The 22,788-nt window shown below is 33.1% G+C and overlaps 1 protein-coding gene and 2 long non-coding RNA genes across 4 annotated transcripts in view; all 3 read left to right on the plus strand.

The window, feature by feature from the left end:
• Positions 1-22,788, plus strand: part of LOC127698934 (alpha-actinin, sarcomeric-like) — a 77,168-nt gene that overhangs the window by 8,432 nt on the left and 45,948 nt on the right. Inside the window, exons 3-5 of one of the 2 annotated variants that reach the window (XM_052202686.1) lie at positions 14,100-14,186; positions 17,594-17,681; positions 19,091-19,169. In XM_052202686.1, the coding sequence (XP_052058646.1) occupies positions 14,100-14,186; positions 17,594-17,681; positions 19,091-19,169 (254 nt within the window). Of the gene's footprint in view, positions 1-14,099; positions 14,187-17,593; positions 17,682-19,090; positions 19,170-20,079; positions 20,159-22,788 lie in introns of both variants that reach the window. The other variant, XM_052202685.1, reaches the window with a different exon arrangement.
• Positions 39-7,829, plus strand: LOC127699002 (uncharacterized). Its single transcript, XR_007980985.1, has 2 exons — positions 39-1,448; positions 1,972-7,829. It is a non-coding gene; the product is annotated as an uncharacterized LOC127699002 (long non-coding RNA).
• On the plus strand, positions 7,833-12,685 carry LOC127699019 (uncharacterized). Its single transcript, XR_007981007.1, has 2 exons — positions 7,833-10,452; positions 11,461-12,685. It is a non-coding gene; the product is annotated as an uncharacterized LOC127699019 (long non-coding RNA).

The raw sequence follows: 22,788 nt of genomic DNA on the forward strand, positions 1-22,788 counted from the left end.
ACCCCTTAAGGAGTTATTGCTCTTTTATAGTCAATTTTTAACAATTTTTATACGACCGCAAAAATTAAAAATTTTTTGGTCGTATATTGGTATGACGTTGGCGTCGTCGTCGTCGTCGTCGTCGTCGTTGTCGTCGTCGTCGTCGTCGTCGTCCGAAGACACATTGGTTTTCGCACTCTAACTTTAGTTTAAGTGAATGGATCTCCATGAAATTTCACCATAAGGTTCAATACCACAAAAGGAAGGTTGGGATTGATTTTGGGGGTTATGGTACCAACAGTTAAGGAATTAGGGGCCAAAAAGGGGCCAAAAATAAGCATTTTTGTAACTTTCAGACAATAACTTGTGTGTAAGTGTATGGATCTCTCTGACATTGTACCACAAGGTTCCATATCACAAAGGGAAGGCTGTAATTGATTTTGGGGGTAATTGCCTCAAAATTTTAGGAATTAGGGGCCAAAAAAGGGGCAAAAAACAAGCATTTTTCTAGTTTCATGACAATAACTTGTGTGTAAGTGTTTGGATATTTCTGAAATTGTACTGCAAGGTTCCATATCACAAAGGGAAAGCTGGAATTGAGTTTGGGGGTAATTGCCCGAAACGTTTAGGAATTGGGGGCCAAAAAGGGGCCAAAAATAAGCATTTTTCTAGTTTCCAGACAATAACTTGTGTTCAAGTGTATGGATCTCTCTGAAATTGTACTGCAAGGTACCATACCACAAAGGGAAGGCTGGGATTGAGTTTGGGGGTGATGAATCATAAGGGGGTTCAAAAAATTTGGGGGGGGGGATTTTTTTTTTTTTTTTTTTCTTTTTTTCCTTTTTTTTACTTTTAAAATTTTCCATTTTAAGTTGGTTATTTCTGATTTATATTTAAAAGCAAATAATAATGATATGGTAGGAGATACACACCAAACAGGATGTGTAAATTATTATATAATAAGTATTGTGCAATAGCAAGAAATTTTCAATTGCACAGTATTGCACAATAGCAAGAAATCTTCAATTGCACAGTATTGCGCAATAGCAAGAAATCTTCAATTTAACAGTATTGCACAATAGCAAGAAATATCCAATAGCACAATATTGCGCAATAGCAAGAACTTGTCAATTGTACAGTATTGCGCAATAGCAAGAAATATTCAATTGCACAGTATTGTGCAAAAGAAGATACTTCGTATAAATTGCTTATTTCTTGATCAATTTCAATGGGGTTTTATTCTTGAATTCTTGGGGTTCTTTAATATGCTGAATCTAACCGTGTATTAAGTTTTTAGATTTTGGGCCCCGTTTTTGAATTGGTCCACATTGAGGTCCAAAGGGTCCAAAATTAAACTTTGTTTGATTTCATCAAAAATTGAATTATTGGGGTTCTTTGATATGCCAAATCTAACCGTGTATTTAGATTTTTAATTTTGGGTCCTGTTTTTTAAATTTGTCTACATTAAGGTCCAAAGGGTCCAAAATTAAACTTAGTTTGATTTTAACAAAAATTGAATTCTTAGGGTTCTTTGATATGCTGAATCTAAACATGTGTTTAGATTTTTGATTATGGGACCAGTTTTCAAGTTGGTCCAAGTTGGGGTCCAAAATTAAACTTTGTTTGATTTCAACAAAAATTGAATATATGGGGTTCTTTGATATGCTGAATCTAAACATGTATTTAGATTTTAGATTTTTGGCCCAGTTTTCAAGTTGGTCCAAATTGGGGTCCAAAATTAAACTTTGTTTGATTTCAACAAAAATTGAATATATGGGGTTCTTTGATATGCTGAATCTTACCAAGTATTTAGATTTTTTATTTGTGGGCCCGCTATCAAATTGGTTCATATTGAGGTCAAAAGGGTCCAAAATTAAACTTTGTTTGATTTCATCAAAAATTGAATTATTGGGGTTCTTTGATATGCCAAATCTAACCATGTATTTAGATTTTTAATTTTGGGTCCTGTTTTTCAAATTGGTCTACATTAAGGTCCAAAGGGTCCAAAATTAAACTTAGTTTGATTTTAACAAAAATTGAATTTTTGGGGTTCTTTGATATGCTGAATCTAAACATGTGTTTAGATTTTTGATTATGGGACCAGTTTTCAAGTTGGTCCAAGTTGGGGTCCAAAATTAAACTTTGTTTGATTTCAACAAAAATTGAATATATGGGGTTCTTTGATATGCTGAATCTAAACATGTATTTAGATTTTAGATTTTTGGCCCAGTTTTCAAGATGGTCCAAATTGGGGTCCAAAATTAAACTTTGTTTGATTTCAACAAAAATTGAATATATGGGGTTCTTTGATATGCTGAATCTTACCATGTATTTAGACTTTTTATTTGTGGGCCCGCTATCAAATTGGTTCATATTGAGGTCAAAAGGGTCCAAAATTAAACTTTGTTTGATTTCATCAAAAATTGAATTATTGGGGTTCTTTGATATGCCAAATCTAACTGTGTTTTTAGATTTTTAATTTAGGGTCCCGTTTTTATACGACCGCAAAAATTAAAAATTTTTTGGTCGTATATTGGTATGACGTTGGCGTCGTCGTCGTCGTCGTCGTCGTCGTCGTCCTTGTCGTCGTCGTCGTCGTCGTCCGGCGTCGTCTGGCGTCGTCCGAAGACACATTGGTTTTCGCACTCTAACTTTAGTTTAAGTGAATGGATCTCCATGAAATTTCACCATAAGGTTCAATACCACGAAAGGAAGGTTGGGATTGATTTTGGGGGTTATGGTACCAACAGTTAAGGAATTAGGGGCCAAAAAGGGGCCAAAAATAAGCATTTTTGTAATTTTCAGACAATAACTTGTGTGTAAGTGTATAGATCTCTCTGACATTGTACCACAAGGTTCCATATCACAAAGGGAAGGCTGTAATTGATTTTGGGGGTAATTGCCTCAAAATTTTAGGAATTAGGGGCCAAAAAAGGGGCAAAAAACAAGCATTTTTCTAGTTTCATGACAATAACTTGTGTGTAAGTGTTTGGATATTTCTGAAATTGTACTACAAGGTTCCATATCACAAAGGGAAAGCTGGAATTGAGTTTGGGGGTAATTGCCCGAAACGTTTAGGAATTGGGGGCCAAAAAGGGGCCAAAAAACAAGCATTTTTCTAGTTTCCAGACAATAACTTGTGTTCAAGTGTATGGATCTCTCTGAAATTGTACTGCAAGGTACCATACCACAAAGGGAAGGCTGGGATTGAGTTTGGGGGTGATGAATCATAAGGGGGTTCAAAAAATTTGGGGGGGGGGATTTTTTTTTTTTTTTTTTTTCTTTTTTTCCTTTTTTTTACTTTTAAAATTTTCCATTTTAAGTTGGTTATTTCTGATTTATATTTAAAAGCAAATAATAATGATATGGTAGGAGATACACACCAAACAGGATGTGTAAATTATTATATAATAAGTATTGTGCAATAGCAAGAAATTTTCAATTGCACAGTATTGCACAATAGCAAGAAATCTTCAATTGCACAGTATTGCGCAATAGCAAGAAATCTTCAATTTAACAGTATTGCACAATAGCAAGAAATATCCAATAGCACAATATTGCGCAATAGCAAGAACTTGTCAATTGTACAGTATTGCGCAATAGCAAGAAATATTCAATTGCACAGTATTGTGCAAAAGAAGATACTTCGTATAAATTGCTTATTTCTTGATCAATTTCAATGGGGTTTTATTCTTGAATTCTTGGGGTTCTTTAATATGCTGAATCTAACCGTGTATTAAGTTTTTAGATTTTGGGCCCCGTTTTTGAATTGGTCCACATTGAGGTCCAAAGGGTCCAAAATTAAACTTTGTTTGATTTCATCAAAAATTGAATTATTGGGGTTCTTTGATATGCCAAATCTAACCGTGTATTTAGATTTTTAATTTTGGGTCCTGTTTTTTAAATTTGTCTACATTAAGGTCCAAAGGGTCCAAAATTAAACTTAGTTTGATTTTAACAAAAATTGAATTCTTAGGGTTCTTTGATATGCTGAATCTAAACATGTGTTTAGATTTTTGATTATGGGACCAGTTTTCAAGTTGGTCCAAGTTGGGGTCCAAAATTAAACTTTGTTTGATTTCAACAAAAATTGAATATATGGGGTTCTTTGATATGCTGAATCTAAACATGTATTTAGATTATAGATTTTTGGCCCAGTTTTCAAGTTGGTCCAAATTGGGGTCCAAAATTAAACTTTGTTTGATTTCAACAAAAATTGAATATATGGGGTTCTTTGATATGCTGAATCTTACCAAGTATTTAGATTTTTTATTTGTGGGCCCGCTATCAAATTGGTTCATATTGAGGTCAAAAGGGTCCAAAATTAAACTTTGTTTGATTTCATCAAAAATTGAATTATTGGGGTTCTTTGATATGCCAAATCTAACCGTGTATTTAGATTTTTAATTTTGGGTCCTGTTTTTCAAATTGGTCTACATTAAGGTCCAAAGGGTCCAAAATTAAACTTAGTTTGATTTTAACAAAAATTGAATTTTTGGGGTTCTTTGATATGCTGAATCTAAACATGTGTTTAGATTTTTGATTATGGGACCAGTTTTCAAGTTGGTCCAAGTTGGGGTCCAAAATTAAACTTTGTTTGATTTCAACAAAAATTGAATATATGGGGTTCTTTGATATGCTGAATCTAAACATGTATTTAGATTTTAGATTTTTGGCCCAGTTTTCAAGATGGTCCAAATTGGGGTCCAAAATTAAACTTTGTTTGATTTCAACAAAAATTGAATATATGGGGTTCTTTGATATGCTGAATCTTACCATGTATTTAGACTTTTTATTTGTGGGCCCGCTATCAAATTGGTTCATATTGAGGTCAAAAGGGTCCAAAATTAAACTTTGTTTGATTTCATCAAAAATTGAATTATTGGGGTTCTTTGATATGCCAAATCTAACTGTGTTTTTAGATTTTTAATTTAGGGTCCCGTTTTTATACGACCGCAAAAATTAAAAATTTTTTGGTCGTATATTGGTATGACGTTGGCGTCGTCGTCGTCGTCGTCGTCGTCGTTGTCGTCGTCGTCGTCGTCGTCCGGCGTCGTCTGGCGTCGTCCGAAGACACATTGGTTTTCGCACTCTAACTTTAGTTTAAGTGAATGGATCTCCATGAAATTTCACCATAAGGTTCAATACCACGAAAGGAAGGTTGGGATTGATTTTGGGGGTTATGGTACCAACAGTTAAGGAATTAGGGGCCAAAAAGGGGCCAAAAATAAGCATTTTTGTAATTTTCAGACAATAACTTGTGTGTAAGTGTATAGATCTCTCTGACATTGTACCACAAGGTTCCATATCACAAAGGGAAGGCTGTAATTGATTTTGGGGGTAATTGCCTCAAAATTTTAGGAATTAGGGGCCAAAAAAGGGGCAAAAAACAAGCATTTTTCTAGTTTCATGACAATAACTTGTGTGTAAGTGTTTGGATATTTCTGAAATTGTACTACAAGGTTCCATATCACAAAGGGAAAGCTGGAATTGAGTTTGGGGGTAATTGCCCGAAACGTTTAGGAATTGGGGGCCAAAAAGGGGCCAAAAATAAGCATTTTTCTAGTTTCCAGACAATAACTTGTGTTCAAGTGTATGGATCTCTCTGAAATTGTACTGCAAGGTACCATACCACAAAGGGAAGGCTGGGATTGAGTTTGGGGGTGATGAATCATAAGGGGGTTCAAAAAATTTGGGGGGGGGAGATTTTTTTTTTTTTTTTTTTTCTTTTTTTCCTTTTTTTTTTCTTTTAAAATTTTCCATTTTAAGTTGATTATTTCTGATTTATATTTAAAAGCAAATAATAATGATATGGTAGGAGATACACACCAAACAGGATGTGTAAATTATTATATAATAAGTATTGTGCAATAGCAAGAAATTTTCAATTGCACAGTATTGCACAATAGCAAGAAATCTTCAATTGCACAGTATTGCGCAATAGCAAGAAATCTTCAATTGCACAGTATTGCGCAATAGCAAGAAATATCCAATAGCACAATATTGCGCAATAGCAAGAAATTGTCAATTGTACAGTATTGCGCAATAGCAAGAAATATTCAATTGCACAGTGTTGTGCAAAAGAAGATACTTCGTATAAATTGCTTATTTCTTGATCAATTTCAATGGGGTTTTATTCTTGAATTCTTGGGGTTCTTTAATATGCTGAATCTAACCGTGTATTAAGTTTTTGGATTTTGGGCCCCGTTTTTAAATTGGTCCACATTGAGGTCCAAAGGGTCCAAAATTTAACTTTGTTTGATTTCATCAAAAATTGAATTATTGGGGTTCTTTGATATGCCGAATCTAACCGTGTATTTAGATTTTTAATTTGGGGTCCCGTTTTTTAAATTGGTCTACATTAAGGTCCAAAGGGTCCAAAATTAAACTTAATTTGATTTTAACAAAAATTGAATTCTTGGGGTTCTTTGATATGCTGAATCTAAACATGTGTTTAGATTTTTGATTATGGGCCCAGTTTTCAAGTTGGTCCAAGTTGGGGTCCAAAATTAAACTTTGTTTGATTTCAACAAAAATTGAATATATGGGGTTATTTGATATGCAAAATCTAAACATGTATTTAGATTTTAGATTTTTGGCCCAGTTTTCAAGTTGGTCCAAATTGGGGTCCAAAATTAAACTTTGTTTGATTTCAACAAAAATTGAATATATGGGGTTCTTTGATATGCTGAATCTTACCATGTATTTAGATTTTTTATTTGTGGGCCTGCTATCAAATTGGTTCATATTGAGGTCAAAAGGGTCCAAAATTAAACTTTGTTTGATTTCATAAAAAATTGAATTATTGGGGTTCTTTGATATGCCAAATCTAACTGTGTATTTAGATTTTTAATTTTGGGTCCTGTTTTTTAAATTGGTCTACATTAAGGTCCAAAGGGTCCAAAATTAAACTTAGTTTGATTTTAACAAAAATTGAATTTTTGGGGTTCTTTGATATGCTGAATCTAAACATGTGTTTAGATTTTTAATTATGGGACCAGTTTTCAAGTTGGTCCAAGTTGGGGTCCAAAATTAAACTTTGTTTGATTTCAACAAAAATTGAATATATGGGGTTCTTTGATATGCTGAATCTAAACATGTATTTAGATTTTAGATTTTTGGCCCAGTTTTCAAGTTGGTCCAAATTGGGGTCCAAAATTAAACTTTGTTTGATTTCAACAAAAATTGAATATATGGGGTTCTTTGATATGCTGAATCTTACCATGTATTTAGATTTTTTATTTGTGGGCCCGCTATCAAATTGGTTCATATTGAGGTCAAAAGGGTCCAAAATTAAACTTTGTTTGATTTCATCAAAAATTGAATAATTGGGGTTCTTTGATATGCCAAATCTAACCGTGTTTTTAGATTTTTAATTTTGGGTCCCGTTTTTTAAATTTGTCTACATTAAGGTCCAAAGGGTCCAAAATTAAACTTAGTTTGATTTTAACAAAAATTGAATTCTTCGGGTACTTTGATATGCTGAATCTAAACATGTGTTTAGATTTTTGATTATGGGACCAGTTTTCAAGTTTGTCCAAGTTGGGGTCCAAAATTAAACTTTGTTTGATTTCAACAAAAATTGAATATATGGGGTTCTTTGATATGCTGAATCTAACCATGTATTTTGATTTTGGACATTGGACCATAATAGGTAAATTAAAAAAATTGAAGTTCTTAGACCACATTCTTTCTGTGTCAGAAACCTATGCTGTGTCAAATATTTAATCACAATCCAAATTCAGAGCTGTATCAAGCTTGAATGTTGTGTCCATACTTGCCCCAACTGTTCAGGGTTCGACCTCTGCGGTCGTATCAAGCTGCGCCCAGCGAAGCATTTTATTCGAAATTTTTTTTTATCTTTTACAAAAATCTTCTCCTCTGAAACTACTAAGATGAATTTAACTAAAGTTGTAAACAATCATCATTAGGGTATGTAGTTTAAAAATTGTGTTTGATGACCCCGCCCTCAAACCAAGATGGCCGACATGGCTAATAATAGTACATAGGGTAAAATGCAGTTTTTGACTCATATATCTAAACCCAAAGCATTTTTAGCAAATCTTTCAAAAACAAAATTGTTCATTAGGTCAAGATCTATCTGCCCTTAAATTTTCAGACCATTCAGGCAACCCGTTGTTGGGTTGCTGCCCCTGAATTGGTAATTTTTAGAAATTTTTTCAGCTTTTGGTTATCTTGAATATTATTATAGATAGAGATAAACTGTAAAGAGCAATAATGTACAGCAAAGTAAGACCTACAAATAAGTCACATGACCAAAATGGTCAATTGACCCCTTAAGGAGTTATTGCCCTTTATAATAAATTTTTAACAATTTTCATAAATTTTGTAAATTTTTACAAAATAATTTCCACTGAAACTACAGGGCCAAGTTCATTATAGATAGAGATAATTGTAAGCATCAAGAATGTTCAGTAAAGTAAGATCTACAAACACATCACCATCACCAAAACACAATTTTGTCATGAATCCACCTGTGTCCTTTGTTTAATATGCACATAGACCAAGGTGAGCGACACAGGCTCTTTAGAGCCTCTAGTTTTTATACGACCGCAAAAATTAAAAATTTTTTGGTCGTATATTGGTATGACGTTGGCGTCGTCGTCGTCGTCGTCGTCGTCGTCCGGCGTCGTCCGAAGACACATTGGTTTTCGCACTCTAACTTTAGTTTAAGTGAATGGATCTCCATGAAATTCCACCATAAGGTTCAATACCACAAAAGGAAGGTTGGGATTGATTTTGGGGGTTATGGTACCAACAGTTAAGGAATTAGGGGCCAAAAAGGGGCCAAAAATAAGCATTTTTGTAACTTTCAGACAATAACTTGTGTGTAAGTGTATGGATCTCTCTGACATTGTACCACAAGGTTCCATATCACAAAGGGAAGGCTGTAATTGATTTTGGGGGTAATTGCCTCAAAATTTTAGGAATTAGGGGCCAAAAAAGGGGCAAAAAACAAGCATTTTTCTAGTTTCATGACAATAACTTGTGTGTAAGTGTTTGGATATTTCTGAAATTGTACTACAAGGTTCCATATCACAAAGGGAAAGCTGGAATTGAGTTTGGGGGTAATTGCCCGAAACGTTTAGGAATTGGGGGCCAAAAAGGGGCCAAAAATAAGCATTTTTCTAGTTTCCAGACAATAACTTGTGTTCAAGTGTATGGATCTCTCTGAAATTGTACTGCAAGGTACCATACCACAAAGGGAAGGCTGGGATTGAATTTGGGGGTGATGAATCATAAGGGGGTTCAAAAAATTTGGGGGGGGATTTTTTTTTTTTTTTTTTTTTCTTTTTTTCCTTTTTTTTTCTTTTAAAATTTTCCATTTTAAGTTGGTTATTTCTGATTTATATTTAAAAGCAAATAATAATGATATGGTAGGAGATACACACCAAACAGGATGTGTAAATTATCATATAATAAGTATTGTGCAATAGCAAGAAATTTTCAATTGCACAGTATTGCACAATAGCAAGAAATCTTCAATTGCACAGTATTGCGCAATAGCAAGAAATCTTCAATTTAACAGTATTGCGCAATAGCAAGAAATATCCAATAGCACAATATTGCGCAATAGCAAGAAATTGTCAATTGTACAGTATTGCGCAATAGCAAGAAATATTCAATTGCACAGTATTGTGCAAAAGAAGATACTTCGTATAAATTGCTTATTTCTTGATCAATTTCAATGGGGTTTTATTCTTGAATTCTTGGGGTTCTTTAATATGCTGAATCTAACCGTGTATTAAGTTTTTGGATTTTGGGCCCCGTTTTTAAATTGGTCCACATTGAGGTCCAAAGGGTCCAAAATTAAACTTTGTTTGATTTCATCAAAAATTGAATTATTGGGGTTCTTTGATATGCCGAATCTAACCATGTATTTAGATTTTTAATTTTGGGTCCCGTTTTTTAAATTTGTCTACATTAAGGTCCAAAGGGTCCAAAATTGAACTTAGTTTGATTTTAACAAAAATTGAATTCTTAGGGTTCTTTGATATGCTGAATCTAAACATGTGTCTAGATTTTTGATTATGGGCCCAGTTTTCAAGTTGGTCCAAATTGGGGTCCAAAATTAAACTTTGTTTGATTTCAACAAAAATTGAATATATGGGGTTCTTTGATATGCTGAATCTAAACATGTATTTAGATTTTAGATTTTTGGCCCAGTTTTCAAGTTGGTCCAAATTGGGGTCCAAAATTAAACTTTGTTTGATTTCAACAAAAATTGAATATATGGGGTTCTTTGACATGCTGAATCTTACCATGTATTTAGATTTTTTATTTGTGGGCCCGCTATCAAATTGGTTCATATTGAGGTCAAAAGGGTCCAAAATTAAACTTTGTTTGATTTCATCAAAAATTGAATTATTGGGGTTCTTTGATATGCCAAATCTAACCGTGTATTTAGATTTTTAATTTTGGGTCCTGTTTTTTAAATTGGTCTACATTAAGGTCCAAAGGGTCCAAAATTTAACTTAGTTTGATTTTAACAAAAATTGAATTTTTGGGGTTTCTTTGATATGCTGAATCTAAACATGTGTTTAGATTTTAGATTTTTGGCCCAGTTTTCAAGATGGTCCAAATTGGGGTCCAAAATTAAACTTTGTTTGATTTCAACAAAAATTGAATATATGGGGTTCTTTGATATGCTGAATCTTACCATGTATTTAGATTTTTTATTTGTGGGCCCGCTATCAAATTGGTTCATATTGAGGTCAAAAGGGTCCAAAATTAAACTTTGTTTGATTTCATCAAAAATTGAATTATTGGGGTTCTTTGATATGCCAAATCTAACTGTGTTTTTAGATTTTTAATTTAGGGTCCCGTTTTTTAAATTTGTCTACATTAAGGTCCAAAGGGTCCAAAATTAAACTTAGTTTGATTTTAACAAAAATTGAATCCTTCGGGTACTTTGATATGCTGAATCTAAACATGTGTTTAGATTTTTGATTATGGGACCAGTTTTCAAGTTGGTCCAAGTTGGGGTCCAAAATTAAACTTTGTTTGATTTCAACAAAAATTGAATATATGGGGTTCTTTGATATGCTGAATCTAACCATGTATTTTGATTTTGGACATTGGACCATAATAGGTAAATTAAAAAAATTGAAGTTCTTAGACCACATTCTTTCTGTGTCAGAAACCTATGCTGTGTCAAATATTTAATCACAATCCAAATTCAGAGCTGTATCAAGCTTGAATGTTGTGTCCATACTTGCCCCAACTGTTCAGGGTTCGACCTCTGCGGTCGTATCAAGCTGCGCCAAGCGAAGCATTTTATTTTCTTTAAAATTTTCCATTTTAAGTTGGTTATTTTTTATTTATATATAAAAGCAAATAATAATGATATGGTTTGAATTCATCAAAAATTGAAATATTGGGGTTCTTTGATATGCTGAATTTAACAGTTTATTTAGATTCTTAATATTTGGTCCCATTTTCAAATTGGTCTACATTAAGGTCCAAAGGGTCCAAAATTAAACTTAAGTTTGATTTTGACAAAAATTGAATTCTTGGGGTTCTTTGATATGCTGAATCTAACCGTGTATGTACTTAGATTTTGGATATTGGACCATAATAGGTAAATTAAAAAAATTTAAGTTCTTAGACCACATTCATTCTGTGTCAGAAACCTATGCTGTGTCAAATATTTAATCACAATCCAAATTCAGAGCTGTATCAAGCTTGAATGTTGTGTCCATACTTGCCCAAACTGTTCAGGGTTCGACCTCTGCGGTCGAATCAAGCTGCACCCAGCGGAGCATTTTATTTTTACAAGTCATTGAATATGTTTTTTAGGTGATACCTGTAGTAAAAATTTAAGGACTATCACCAATAAATCAATGATGGTCAGAAAAGCAGGCCTGACAATTAAATGGTTAGGTTTGATTTCCTTTGTAATAAAAAGGAAAAGAAGCTGAACATCAAGCAACCCTCATTTTCATGGTTCAGTGGTCGAAGTTAAGTTTTTGAGTTTTGGTCTTTTTTTCTAATACTATATGCAATAGTTCAACTATATTTGGTGTATGAAAATATTTTATGATCTAAATGTCAGTCACGCAGGTTCTATTTGACCTTGACCTCATTTTCAAGGTTCATTGCTCAGTGTTAAGTTTTTGTGTTTTGGTCTGTTTTTCTTAAACTATAAGCAATAGGTCAACCATATTTGTTGTATGGAAGAATTGTTAGCTGTACATGCCTGCCTAACATGGTTCATCTGACCTTGACCTCATTTTCATGGTTCATTGTTCAATGACTAGTTTACTTGGTTAATGTTAAGTTTATGTGACAGTTGTAATAAAGCTTTATATTTAGGACTATCAACATAATATCAATGATTAGTAAAGAAGGCGAGACATTTCAGCTTGTGCACTCTTGTTTAAATCATGGAAGTATTATATTGACAGGAACTCCAACAAGCGGACTTCAAACGTTTATAGTGCGATGCCGCAAAATCGTTAAGTATTTGTTAATAATTAACTCGACATGTCATATGGATGCATGGGTTCCGATCAAATTTTTGGAACCTCGTGATTGATCGTAATTACGGAACATACCGAAATAACAGGATGTGTACTTAATTGTGAAGGAAACGACATTAACCGACCATGTCAGTTTTTCCGGTTTTGCTGCGTAAAAAAAAATACAAAATCCCCGCGACTGTTTTCACAAAAAAAAAAACAAATTTCTTTAAATGCCGATCCATAATTAATAAATGCCATTCGTAAAAAAAATCTGTCAGAGTAATCTCGGACTAGGTTGAATGTTTAAGGTTTGTTTACAACTTTATAAAAGGTGTAACAATTCGTCTGTCTCGTAACCTGATATTGCTATGTAGAGGTCATCACCTGCGTGTAATTATAAAGCTCTTTCAGTCTTTAAAACATATTTGTTAAATACGTTAGTAACATTTTTCAATTTGAGACGATAGAGAAAACAATAAATTTTCTTGTAACATTCAATAAAAATTAACAACCTTAAAGCTTAAATTTAAGCTATCCGGCACCATCCGGCACACTACACGTGCATCACATTGTTTTCTGCAAACACCCGACTTTAAGTACATGTAATTTTTAATATCGGATATTTCCCGATTTCCAAGTTTCAAAGATTAAAACATTAAACAAAACTAAAAATAAGCTTGCCCTCTTTCCGAATGCAGTTAATTTTCTTATGTCATTCTGTTAAATATGGACCGATTTTTTTCGATCTTTTGAGCTTTTGTCTTTATTTATTGAACGGAAACAGGTGTCGTTATTACTTTGGCGATTCACAAATAACCACGGGAGTTTCCGTGTTTATTTACATTGGTAGGTAGATAAGACACTCGATACCAAATCATGTGATAAGACCAGCTTCAGTTAACAGAACAGGCGAAGGCGGCATCGCAGATACCCCTCAAAGGAGTTATCACGTACTTGACAAACTGAGTCGGAACCTTTTATTTTCTTCAAGAAATCAGTGGGATGGGAATGTGCTAATTTTTCGTTGGAGTTCCTGTCAATATAATACTTCCATGTTTAAATATATATTTTGTACACATATACATTGCATATATATATATATTTATAAACAAGTCTAAATTGAAAACAACGTTCAAACCAGTGATTGCGTCGGATAAAAATCGCAATTTTTATACGTGTGCATGCAAAACAAATTTCTTGTTAGAGGGGTCTAAATACAGCACAAACAACATTTTCCAAAAGACCAAAAAAGTGAAAAAGTATATTTTAACAAAACGCATTTGACTAACAGGTCGAACAACAAATGTTCTTAAACTCTGCTGACTGTCATTGGCGATTGCCAAATAAACTGATCACCGATGTAATAAATGGATCTTAAATATAAATTTAATACTAAACAGAAAACAATAAACTTGCGGAAAAAGATGTTATACCGCAAACAAAAGGTGCAAAGGTTTTTGTACACCATATCCGGATTTCAACAATTATGTATTATTATTAAGATATGGTGTACAAAAACCTTTGCACCTTTTGTTTGCGGTATAACATCTTTTTCCGCTGTTTGTGCTGTATATATATTTATATACATTTGAATTTATTATTACTCATTCTTTAAATGAATTCTTTTTGTTTCAGAAATTGTAGACGGTAATTGTAAAATGACACTTGGTATGATATGGACCATTATTTTGAGATTTGCCATTCAAGATATTACTGTAGAAGGTTAGTCAAGATATATTCCTCAACTCCCACAGCAGGATCTAATAATGAAATTTAGTAACTGCACTAATATTGGTGAATATTATCTCAGAAGAATGTAATATTGGTCCAGCTCACCAAACATGCACAGTTCTTTTAAGGGACATAAATTTGTGGACCAGCTATTATGAATTTTGATCTGTGTAATTTTTAGGGTTTCCCACATACCAAGATATGGACTTGGCCTGTTCTGCTTATACCAGTGTTTCTTGGAAATGGCTTGACAGAATAACAATAAGCCAAAGTACATTTAGATTCTTCAATAGGTCAGCTATTTTAAATTGTAATCAGTATTTTTAGGTGTAGTGTGGAGTATAAACCATTCTGTCTGTCAGCACTCGTTATGTGGTTTGACAGTTAAGATTATGGAACTTTAGCTGTCATATTTAAAGGCCTGCAAAGTTATCTGCATTAGACCATTTAACTCGTTTACTAATTTCTGGTTAAAGGCCTACTACAATATTCCATTTTATTCTTACACAATTTCATATTTGGGCCTTTCTTTTGCTTTTGGTAGAGTGGTGTATTAATGCCAATTTGACATTAGATTTTAAGAGAGGAAGCATACTAATGGGAACCTAATTATGATTCTTTTTTGTCAAGCCTGCGACTTTTGTCGCAAAAGCGAGACATAGCGATCCTACATTCCATCAGCAGCGTCTGCGTCCACAAATATTCACTCTGTGGTTAAAGTTTTTGAAATTTTGATAACTTTCTTAAATTCTCCTGGATTTCTACCAAACTTGGACAGAAGCTTGTTTATGATCATTAAATAGTATCCAGAAGTAAATTTTGTAAAAAAAAATCCTGTTTATCAGTATTTTACTTATAAATGGACTTAGTTTTTCTGCCAGTTAACATTACATTCACTCTGTGGTTAAAGTTTTTAAAATTTTAATAACTTTCTTAAACTATCCTAGATTTGTACCAAACTTGTACAGATGCTTGTTTATGATCAAAAGCTAGTATCTAGAAGGAAATTTTGTAAAAATATATTTCCTGTTTTTCAGTATATTACTTATAAATGGACTTAGTTTTTCTTCCAGTTAACGTTACATACAGTCTGCAGTTAAAGTTTTTTAAAACATTTATTAGATTCATAAACCATCCTTGATTTTTACCAAACTTGGACAGAAGCTTCTTACAATCAAAAGATAGTATCTAGAGGAAAATGTAAAATTATCTTCTTCATTTGTTCATTCAATAAATTTATGTTTCAACTCTTTTATAAATCTATAGATTTGATTGCATACTGTATTCATTTTTTACAAGCATAACTTTTTTCATACATTTCGAACTTTTTATTTCATTAACTGTAAATCTATGATGTGCATTCCCCTATCACACTGAAAACATAGACAACAGCAAAAGAAGGCGAGACACTGGGTTCCGCGGAACCCTTACATATTTTTCTCATTACTTGGTGTTTGTTAACTACTCTAAACTACTGGGCCAATTGGAACCAAACAATAACTTTAGTTGTTAACTTCTATCATTTGGTCACTGGTGGAGAGTTTTCTCATGTCACATCTTATTTCATAAAAACCACAATCATTCTTGGGGTATCTAGTTAAGTGTCCGATGAACCCACCTGTCAACCAACATGGCTGCCAAGTCTAAAAAAGTACTTGGGGTAAAATGCAAGTATTGTCCATTATCTTTAAAGCTGTAATAGATGGTGAAAATCTTGAAAATTTAAAATATTAAGAATAGCAAGAACTACCTACGGCTCAATTTGACCAAACCTGCCGAACAACTCTTTGTCCTTAAATTACAATTTGCAATATGGGCTATTTTATTTAAAACTATAAAAGATAAAGTAAAACTATAAATTGCAAAATTGATCAACATGACCAGATCTACAAATGGGTCAACATAGACGAAATTGTTAAACAACTCCTTATAGTGGTATTGCCCTTGAAAGACTAGTATACCAGTATTGTTTTGGGGAAAAGAAATAATAGAGAGAAATATTAATTGGCAATACAAGATCTATTGATAAATCAACATGTCCTTTAAGATCAGTCAACTCTTTAAAAGGAGTCAGTTATTGCTGTTGAATGGCAAATTTAATAAAAAAGAATAAGGAGATGTGGTATGATTGTCAATAAGTCAACTATCCACAAGAGATGGACAAAGATATGTTACCCATTTTTGTCTCGCCTTGACGGGGTCAAAAAGCTAGACATAGGTATGCTGTTTCCGGCGGCGGCGTCAACAATGTATTAGTTTGTGATTAGGTCTAGTTCATGGTTAACCACTAGTGGTAGTCAATGATATTTGGTATGCAGTTGTATTAGCATTGGCACATCTCATTACCATGGAGATTATTTGGCTCCTCCCCCTCAGTCAAGGTCTATTGACTTTGAAAATTTTCATAGTCAACATGTATTAGTTTGTGATTAGGTCAATGTATGGGGAACGACTAGTGGTAGGTTAATGATATTTGGTATGCAGTTGTATAAACATTGGCATATCTCATTTCTATGGAGATTATTTGGCTCCGCCCCCTCAGTCATGGTCTATAGACTTTGAAAATTTTGCTAAGTTTACATGTATTAGTTTTTGTGATTAGGTCAGTTCAAGGGGAACCTTTAATGGTAGGCCAATGTTAATTGGTGTTCAGTTGTATAAGCATTAGCACATCTCATTTCCATGGAGAATATTTGGCCCCGCCCCTTCAGTCATGGTCTATTTACTTTGAAACTTTTGCTTTGTTTTATTAGTTTGTGATTAGATCAGTTTAAGATGAACTGCTAATGTTAAGTCAATGATATTTGGTATGCAAATTTATTGGCATTTGCAAGTATCGTTTCCATGGAGATTATATAGCCCCTCCCCTGATCATGGTTCATTGCCTTTGAAACTTTTACATAGTTTACAAGTTAATGTTTGTGTTTAGGTTTGTTTAAAGGGAACGACTTATAATAAGTCAATGGTATTTGGTATGCAGTTGTATTAGCATTGGCACATCTCATTCCATTGAGATTGTTTAGCCATGTACCTTCAGTCATGGTTCATCGACTTTGAATATTTGCATAACTTACATGTTAAGAGTATTGCTATTTTAATTTCAACATTTGCATTATCAAAATTACAAAAAGGCCAGACATATCTCTGTGATAACAGTTTATTTACTTTTTTGAAAGTAACTATTTTTTTATTGCATTGTATCAATTTTATGAACAATGCAGAGTGAGCGATAAGCCTCTAGTTTTATTTTATTGGTTGATACTAATGATCATAGTTATAGAAGAAATTGGTATTTCAACATCATAGTAATTAAAATATTGTATTTCATACAGAATTTAAGTTAGTTGTTTCTCTCCAATGAACATGATGAAATTGACAATATTTTTGTTTACTTTCAGAATTAACAGCAAAAGAAGGTCTTCTGCTTTGGTGTCAAAGAAAGACTGCACCATATAAAAATGTTAATGTACAGAATTTCCATATGAGGCAAGTCAAAATTCCCTGCAAGTTGGTGACTGAATTAAAGGAATTAAAACATTATACAAATTTATAAAAGCTATGGTATTAGATGCCAATAATCAAAATACTTCAGATTAGGAAATATTTTTTGTCTTGCCTGTGACTTAGAAACGGTTATGAGACATAGGGATGCTTATCGGGCAGCAACGGCACTATTTATTAAAGTTTTATATATATTTCAGACAGTGGAAGACTTTGATACTTCTTAAAATGTATACAGATGCCATATGTTCTGGAGCTTTTGTCTGGCATATGTCTTTTGTCCTTGACCTCATTTTTATGGTTCAGTGACTGCTTAAAAAGCTTAATATTTTTAGTTTGATTTTCTATCTTGTTATGAGTAATAGGATAACTATATTTGGGATAAAGAATCATTGCATGGTTTACATGTCAATCAGACATTGTTCACATTTCAGGGAATAAGGATCAATTTAAGTTTTCATGGTTAGGTCCATTTCTCAGTTACTATAAGAGATAGCTCAACTATATTTGGTGTATGGAATAAATGAAAGGTGAACATGACCATCTGCAAGGTTCATCGGACCTGTTAAGTTTTCATGGTTAAGTCTGTCTCTCAAATACTTTAAGCAAAGTCATATTATGTGTATGGAATGATTGTAAAGTATTAATGTCCAACTAGCAGGGTTATGTGACCTTGACCTCATTTTCATAGACTGTCCAACATGACACAGTTAAGCAAGTGAGACATTTCAGCATGTACACTCTTGTATGTATAAGCCATCTAAAAAGAAAAAAAAATACCATAAGCAAATCTTTCATCTTCATATTCTTATAGTATAAAGGGTTTACACTGTTCAGCAGAGGGGGCATTAAGTGTTACCCTTGTCCATCTGTGGGTACGTAAGTCCAGAAATTGGTTTCCGTTCTCTAACTTTAGTTTGTCTCAACCAAATTTTATGAAACTTATACACAATGCTTATTACCACAGAACACCGTTCTTGAGTTATGTCCCTTTATAACATTATATGTAAGCGGGGGCATCATCTGTGACCCATGGAGACATTCTCCATTTATTTATATTTTTTTTAACTGTCTCCGTGGCATCATCTATTGGATATAAGTATGTGCTAACAAAATGTTCCTTGCTTAAAAGTTTTTTTTCAATACACTTATGAGATGTAAAATAGTCTGCCACTGTTGTTTGGTCCGGAGTAAGGACAACATTAGGCTACAAATCTTTAATATATTATTTGAAGATTCATTTACATATAAATGCACCATGTTCATGGCACAAAAAAAGATTCATTTAAAAGTCACTGCTTTCAAAATAACAGAGAAAAGTCATCAGTTGTGATGTATATGATATAAATCAAATTACTTATAGCAGTGTATTAAAAACATGTTGATTATTTCAGTTGGAAGGATGGTTTAGCATTCTGTGCCTTAATCCATAGACATCGTCCTGAGTTAATAGATTATTACAAGCTTTCAAGGGTAAACACACTGCACCCTGATGTTACTTCTGTTAGTTTGAAGAACCCATGTAATACCCCCTATTTTAGAGGAAAAGCCAGATGTTCTGTTGCATGCATTTTTATTTCATAGAAAAAAATAGAAACAAGTATGAATTTATGACAATGAAGTGATGAGCCATTCAAGAAGCAGAGAATAGTCAACTAGAAAAAAATATACTTAGATTTTGTACTTTATGTTTGGAATAAGAAAACAGGAAAATTTTGCAGTTAAATTTGCTGAATTTATCATTTGATAAAGGAAAAAAATGATGTTTGGTGTTATCAGTAAAACAATGAATTAGACTTACTTGATCATTGTCATTCCCTAATTGCTTGTTTATTTGTGCTTGGATGAAAAAAGTGTTGGTTCTGGTTATCTGAAATCTATTTTTAGTTTTTCCCAATTCTACATTAGATTTTGATTATGTCTTATTCTTGGCATGTCCTCAATTTCTAAAAAAATGAAATATAATTTTTAAAACTTAAGAGATTTTTTTTTATTAAATTGTCAAAAACAAAACAGCTCTGTTCAGGAGAGGCAAATATTGATGTATCTGAACCAGAATCTTACAAAATTTTTCAAGCACTGTAAAAGAATTGAATCTGAGTTTAGCATGTATTGATATCTTGTTTTTCAGTTATTTTAAAATGTCTATTACAAATACATGTTTGTCATTTTGTAAACAGAAAAATTTATTCATATTGAAGTTTAATAACAAAAACCATGAAAATTGCATCATGCCTGTTGAGTTGTAACTAAAGTGAAGAATTATATGTATGTTGTTTTGAGAGTAATCATTTTATAAGTAAAACAAATGACAGACATGTAATTAATCAGACCGCATAGTACAAAATCCTTAACCCAGCATGTATTTGCTTTTTGTCTTCAGCTTTAAGGATGGACTGGCATTTTGTGCCTTGATTCATAGACATCGTCCAGATTTAATAGATTACCACAAATTGTCAAAGGTGAGTTGAGGAAGTCATGTATAACCACAGAAAAGCCAAAAAAAGGGTTGAAATTTTTACTCAACAAGAGCTACTTGACTTTATACAGTAGTTGTATACAATTTTACGAAATTAAATGTCATTTTGTGGCTGTATTGTATAGCAAGAATAAAAAAAATTCAACAAAAAACCAATGTTTTCTTATTGTATATAGACAATCTTTAATTCTGCAAATTTGAGGAACTTTTAGATACAATTATTATTTTGCCCCAAAGTGCATTTCCTTGTATAACAATCATTTTGATTTTCAATTTTTTATAAGATTCAGATCTGTTAATTTTGGGTTATTGGACATGTTTTCTTTCACATAATTTTTCAGAAAGCATCATAGCAATGTTGAAACCAATTAAGTATCATTTTTTTCATTTTTTATGACCGCCTATGATAGAAGTGGGTGGGCATTATATTTTCTGGCCTGTACATCCCTCCGATATTCAGTTCGTCAATCCTGTATTAGGTTTTAAGTTTTTATGCCCCCGCCGTAGCTTTAGTTTGCCTGAACCAAATGTTATGAAACTTATACACAATGCTTATTACCACAATATACAGATCAAGTTTGAATTTTTGGTGCCGTCACTTTAACTGTTCTAGAGTTATGCCCTTTTCAAATGGAAATATTGCTAAAAAAAATTCTTGTTTTTCTTTTTAAAATATTAATCCAGTAATTTTTTAGATCGGAGTTATCTTCCTTTGTCCATGATTATAGTTGAAAAAACTACAATCAATGCTTTTAACAATGCAAAGGTTAATTTTGCCTTCCACTGATAAATTAAAGCAATTTTTATACGACCGCAATCGTATATTGGTATGACGTTGGCGTCGTCGTCCGAAGACACATTGGTTTTCGCACTCTAACTTTAGTTTAAGTGAATGGATCTCTATGAAATTTTACCGTAAGGTTCAATACCACAAAAGGAAGGTCGGGATTGATTTTGGGGGTTATGGTACCAACAGTTAAGGAATTAGGGGCCAAAAATAAGCATTTTTGTAACTTCCAGACATAACTTGTGTGTTAGTGTATAGATCTCTCTGACATTGTACCACAAGGTTCCATATCACAAAGGGAATGCTTGGATTGATTTTGGGGGAAATTGCCTCAAAATTTTAGGAATTAGGGGCCAAAAAAGGGGCAAAAAACAAGCATTTTTCTAGTTTCATGACAATAACTTGTGTGTAAGTGTATGGATCTTTCTGAAATTGTACTACAAGGTTCCATATCACAAAGGGAAAGCTGGAATTGAGTTTGGGGGTAATTGCCCAAAACGTTTAGGAATAAGGGGCCAAAAAGGGACAAAAAATAAGCATTTTTCTAGTTTCCAGACAATAACTTGTGTTCAAGTGTATGGATATCTCTGAAATTGTACTGCAAGGTACCATACCACAAAGGGAAGGCTGGGATTGATTTTGGGGGCAATTGCCTCAAAATTTTAGGAATTAGGGGCCAAAAAGGGGCAAAAAACAAGCATTTTTCTAGTTTCAGGACTATAACTTGTGTTCAAGTGTATGGATCTCTCTGAAATTGTACTGCAAGGTACCATACCACAAAGGGAAGGCTGGGATTGAGTATGGGGGTGATGAATCATAAGGGGGTTCAAAAAATTTGGGGGAGGGATTTTTTTTTTCTTTAAAATTTTCCATTTTTAATTGGTTATTTCTGATTAATATATAAAAGCAAATAATAATGATATGGTTTGAATAGGTAGATTAAAAAAAATTTAAGTTCTTAGACCACATTCATTCTGTGTCAGAAACCTATGCTGTGTCAAATATTTAATCACAATCCAAATTCAGTGCTGTATCAAGCTTGAATGTTGTGTCCATACTTGCCCCAACTGTTCAGGATTCGACCTCTGTGGTCATATCAAGCTTTGCCCAGCGGAGCATTTTATTACCCTTCATTTCTAAAAATATTGTAAAGTCTTCTTTTAAAATTGGAGTTATCTTTCTTTGTCCAGAATGGTAGTTGAATCAACTACAACCAATGCTTTATACAATGCAATATTCAATTTTACTTCCTACTAATAAATTAAAGCAATCTTTACCATTCAGTGCTTACAAGCACTTTGATTACCGTTCTAGGGTTATGCCCCTTTACAAATGAAAAAATTGCTGAATTTTTCGTTTCCGTTCTCTAACTTGAGTTTGTCTCAACTTAATGTAATGAATTGTATATATAATGTTTTTTACCACAAAACTCAGTTTAAGTTCAATTTTTGGAAGCATCACTTTTACAGTTCTTGAGTTATGTCCCTTTATAGCATTATATGCTAGCGGGGGCATCATCTGTGTCCTTATGGACACATTCCCCATTTATTAAGTCTCCCAAACGAAGTTTGGGAAGACTTATTGTTTTTGCTCAGTTCTTATTATTATTATTATTATTCTTCTTCTTCTTCTTCTTCTTCTTCTTCTTCTTCTTCTTCCGCCGCTTTTAAATTTGAACTTGTCCGCACCTGTTCTCCAAAACCGCTTGTCAGATTAACTTAGGGTTTCACAATATGTTAGACTAACATGTCTAGTGGTGCAATCAGGGTTTTGTTTGTACAATGGGGTTTATAAAGGGGTACTTTGAGGGGCAAAAAGAAAAGAGG

This window comes from Mytilus californianus, unplaced genomic scaffold, assembly GCF_021869535.1.
Source record: "Mytilus californianus isolate M0D057914Y unplaced genomic scaffold, xbMytCali1.0.p SCAF_4, whole genome shotgun sequence".
NCBI classification, from domain to species: Eukaryota; Metazoa; Mollusca; class Bivalvia; order Mytilida; family Mytilidae; genus Mytilus; species Mytilus californianus.